General features: G+C 33.7%; 1 protein-coding gene across 1 annotated transcript; it reads right to left on the bottom strand.

Annotated features, from left to right (window-relative positions):
* Window positions 1-392: 392 nt before the first annotated feature.
* Window positions 393-4,416, bottom strand: LOC122052931 (probable signal peptidase complex subunit 2). Its single transcript, XM_042614692.1, has 5 exons — window positions 4,225-4,416; window positions 3,964-4,115; window positions 3,778-3,859; window positions 1,599-1,738; window positions 393-687 (listed from the first exon to the last, which is right to left on the bottom strand). The coding sequence occupies exons 1-5, from the start codon at window positions 4,315-4,317 to the stop codon at window positions 594-596; spliced, it is 561 nt and encodes a 186-aa protein (XP_042470626.1). The 5' UTR covers window positions 4,318-4,416; the 3' UTR covers window positions 393-593.
* Between the last annotated feature and the right edge of the window lie 410 nt (window positions 4,417-4,826).

The raw sequence follows: 4,826 nt of genomic DNA on the forward strand, positions 1-4,826 counted from the left end.
GTTAGGGTATCATTATACGTTGTGGACCAATGCATTTCCTTTTTAACTTTTTTTGTTTTCTTGCGAATATGTCAGTTAAGATTTAAGGGTTGGATTCGACAATTTAGATTACCAGGGCCAAAATTTGGCATTTTGATATATCAAGAGCCTATATCTAGGGAATTGCTCTTTTCTCAATTTTGATTATGACGAAAGCCACGTAATTTGAACTTCGACTCCTAATAAATTTACAATAATAATCACTTTAATCTTCTTAAATTATTATTATTAATTGTATTTTGAATAATATGGTTCTTCCAACAGACAGTATATGCCTGGGGATAGAAGACTGCAAAGTTCTCAACAGTCAGGCCAGGCTTAACTCAGTTTCCTGATTTACAATACACTAAACATACAACAAAGCAATTCGATCTTCAGAAATTAAACCAGAATAAAATTTTGCCAATTTTTAGTCTACCAAAGTGCTACTACAGTTGGAAAAGGGAAGACAGACTAGTAGTCTTGGTTCGAGCAAAGTCACAAAACACCATCATACATGAAACTATTAGCGCTAGGGTGTTGAGTTTTATCAACTTTTATAAGTTCCTGGAAAGTCATTTGCTCTTCCGGTCGCCATTGTAATCGTCAATCAGTTTCGCAACATCTTTCCAGAAAAGACCTTCAACAAGAAGACCTTCCTTGGTAAACCTGAAAACAAAGGGGGGAAGAAGGGGTAAAGATACACAACAAAGAAGCAGAGTTGGATCACTTGTCAGTAAAAGCAAATTCTAACAAATCGACAAGAGCAATGGTTCTTCCCACTTGCTAGTATAGATGCATTTATTTCCAATTAGGGAAGGGATAGAAATGAGATATGCACATTCTTTTATTTTTTTAAAATCTAAGATAATGTCCATAATTTATGTTAAAATCTGGGAAATATTAACTTTCTGTCTATTTGTCTTTAAAACGCTAACATATCATCCAGGCAACATTATGCAAAAAAAGATAATAATAATAATACATGGATGGCAGCATGGATAAAATATATAAATAAATAACGGACACTAAATTTTAACACAAATTGTCGATGATATACTAAATTTGGAATAAAAAATATATTTATAAGAATATTTAATTGTAATGCTATATTATTATATTAACCTGTATACATATGTATCTTCAACCTTTCCCTACGTCTATCTCAAAGTCCTCAAAAATCTTATATCTAAAAAAATTAGGATAATGTGTTACAATATTCTCTCAACAATTCAATTCCATTGAACATTTTAAAGATATTATTCATATTTTTTTTCCAAATAATTGTCTCAATTAAAATTCTACAAATTTTTAATATTTTAATGTTTTTTTTTTTTTTTTATCATGCACCACATTAGTTTTAAACTAGTACATGAAGCTATAATTGCTGCTTGATTAATATCTGATGCAGTGATATGATGGTGCCTTGAGTTGTTCAAGAAGGTGCAAGATGGTCAATATATGCCTCGGATGAAAGACAATAACGCTGCCCCACATACATAATAGGTGACACTATTTTACATGTTTGTTCAAATAATTAGTGCATTATGCAAAAAAAAAACAATTTGTCCAAAACTTACCATTTTGTAACACTCTTCGTCAGGACAACTGGCTTATTAGCAGAAATGGACTTTGGATCGGCACTGGCTATTGTAAGGGTGTAAATATCAGAGAACCTTGGCAGCTTGGAAGACACAACCAAACCCGTACTATAGGATCCCTGTTGCCAAAACAAAAACAAACCATACATCATTAGTTTTTAAAAGATACATGAATGAAGGAGCTTAAAATGCATAGAGTGAACATTGGTTAGGTGCTGCCTAAACGATAAGCTCCAAAAACAAGTTTATCAACCAGGCAAGACCGGAAACAGAACAGTTTTTCCTTTCAAACCAACCTTTTCAAGAGGCAAAGGATCAAATGGCAGGCCAACTGAGAATCTGCTTTGTCTTTATTATAGTTAATGGGGGGTCAATCCCTAGGATGTCCCCACTGTCTACGTATTATCATATTATTATCATTTTATATTTATATCCTTGTTACTTGTATATTTACAAGTAGCTTCTCATCTATTTACAATTAGCTCCTTAACACTCCAACTGAATCAAAAATATTGTAAACCCAACTCACAAAGATATACTCAATTCTCCACTTTGAAGAGTAAAGGAAAAGTCCAAGTCAAAAGTAGCATTTGACACCAAATGATGCTACCCAAGGAAACAGTCTCGAGAAAGAGTTGTGACATGCTCAGAGCTTGTCATTGTAGCTCTGAGTGATTGAGGCTTTGACATTGGTATCTCATTGTAGCTCAGAAGAGTAACAATGATCCCTCTTTTGCATATGAGAGCAGCTAAGGTACTCTAAACAGATATAGGAAAAAATCTTCTGCATATGACGATAAAAGATGTACAAACCAAGGACAATTATGCAATGCAACACAGTGTAAGATAGTATATATCATCACAAGGGAAAAGAATGGTGCAATGGATCTGACCTCAAAGAGCTGAAGAAGTCAAGAAGAACCGCAGATTGTCAAATAGAATATGGTGAAAGTTGCATCATCCCAAAACTCGAGAAGAATTCTCATGCAAAATAGTAATGAATGAGCTGTTTTGACCAATTATCTATTCTTATTTTTAGCAACATCATTCTGTTAGGGTGTATGAGAATAGGATGATTGAAAAAAAAAGTCACTTTGGCTAGAAAGGAATGCTAAAGGTATGAAAACAATACTCTTTAGCAATGTCACACCTCAAAACTTTACTACACACGCCAAACTAGATTCTTATCTAAACAAGTAAGGGGGGAAATAGTTCAGAAAGTTCTTTTCCTTGAGAGAAACATGATAATTTAAAACTGTATAAAAACATGGTTGGGAAAGTCAATCAAGCAAACTAGATTCAAAGCAATTGAGTTGGAACAGGAAGAGCAGGTACCAATGCAATTATAACCCAATATATTGAACACAAACAAGGACTACACAAAGGAGATTTGGATGAAATCAAGGGACATTAGAAAAAAACAACTTAAATTAGATCTTCCAAAGATAGAGGATGTTGGGAGGAAGAAGGATCGAAGAACAATGGAGGGGAGGAAGGATACTTTTTGAATAGTTCTTGTCTCTCATATCACACTTTCTTGGTAGCCCTATGAGGAAAATGATGGGTTGAGGACTTCTGGAAGAAACAATTATAATTAACAAATAAGAGAATAATTAATAATAACATGATTTATAGGGTTAATTGTTAAGCCTAACATAAACTTTAAAGGTTTTAACAAATCTATCACAAACTTTTTGAAGCAATAACAAATCAATCACGACGTTTGATTTCTGTTAAATTACCATTATGTCTTTCTTGCAATGAAAACTCATTCTTGCAATCCCTATTTTTAAATTGAACCAATGAAAACCAAAGGATCAGAAATCACTATACTTAGAAGCTCGATGCATCCCAACCAAACTTAATAGATATAATCCTAGGTTAAAACACAGTCTGTCAGAATAGAACTATCATATCTAGAAATAAAACTATCAAATTCAGTTTGTAAACCACATATAATAAACAATGGAGTGGCGATACTGGACTAGTTTCCATCATTTGCATTTGGCTGTATCAGAAACGTGACATAGATTACCTAAATCTGATTATTGACAAATAAGAAGAGTAAAAACATAGTATCTGCCAATGCATAGGAGTAAAATAATTCATCCAGTGGTCATCGTAAAAATCTACATTAATTGAACCGAACAAAACTCACAGCAGGAGGGTGAGTGAAAAGGAACGCATTCTTCTCCTTTGTGTAACTGATGAACTGCAACAACGCATTAAATACTACATACTTGCCCAAGTCAAAGGGAAAACTCATCATGAAAATACCAGCAAATTATCCGCTCGGTAAAAAAAAAATACAAACTTTTTAAACAAATTAAGAAGAAAAGGATATAATCCGATGCAAGTGAGAAGAAAATCCTTGTTTTCCGGGAACTTTTTCGGATAGAACTGTGCGAGGAGCGCGATCGCGATAATGATGGATCCGATCAGCAGCCTGACGTTGCTCAGCCTCACATCTTCAGTGTACCCCCGACTCTTAACGACCTGAATCCAATACAAGTTAACACGACCTCAGAAACCCTAATAACCGAGAGATCTAGGCAAACGAGAAAAAAAATCGAGGATACGGAAGGATTGGGGAGGGAGACGCTGCCTCGGTGACGGATTCATCGAGAAGATGCTTGATGGAGTGATGATCAAGGAGGTTAATCTTTTTTGGGCTCTTCGCCGCGCCGCTGCTCCCCATATTCCGCTGCTCTTCTCGTTCTCTCCGAAGTCGCCTCCTTCTCCTCCGAGACAAAACCGGTTCTCGAAACCCTTATTTCATTCTATTAACGGGAGTATTTATTGTTTTATTTTATTTTATTTAGGTAAACGAAACGCTATTTAGATTATTTTTAGCTAACGCTAGTAAAATTGAATTTGATAGAAAATAAAACAATTATTTCTAGCAAATAAAATTGATAGGAAATTGTGAGGTTGGGTTGTTGTTGTAAATATTGCACTTTATACCATGGATATTAGAATTCTAATTTAAATAATCCATTTATTATTTATTTATTTATTTTTCTTTTTTCCTTTCTATTTTTATTATTAAATGGAGGAGACAAGAAATCTTTTTATTATTAGTGGGAGGAGAAAGGAGAAAGAAATATTATTTTGATATTTAGAGAATATAATCTATTTCTTAAATTTAGAAAATTATTATTCATAAAATGTATATTTAAGAAATTAGTAGGATAGTTGATGTAGATT

This window comes from Zingiber officinale, chromosome 3A, assembly GCF_018446385.1.
Source record: "Zingiber officinale cultivar Zhangliang chromosome 3A, Zo_v1.1, whole genome shotgun sequence".
Classification (NCBI taxonomy): domain Eukaryota; kingdom Viridiplantae; phylum Streptophyta; class Magnoliopsida; order Zingiberales; family Zingiberaceae; genus Zingiber; species Zingiber officinale.

What these genes read in the sequence shown, in the direction of transcription:
- LOC122052931 (XM_042614692.1), bottom strand. Translation starts at nt 4,317, where the DNA reads ATGGGGAGCAGCGGCGCGGCGAAGAGCCCAAAAAAGATTAACCTCCTT. An exon ending in TCGATGAATCCGTCACCGAG is followed by an intron (nt 4,116 to 4,224) that starts GCAGCGTCTCCC and finishes TATTGGATTCAG; the next exon opens with GTCGTTAAGAGTCGGGGGTA. An exon ending in TTTTCACTCACCCTCCTGCT is followed by an intron (nt 1,739 to 3,777) that starts GTGAGTTTTGTT and finishes TTTTGGCAACAG; the next exon opens with GGATCCTATAGTACGGGTTT.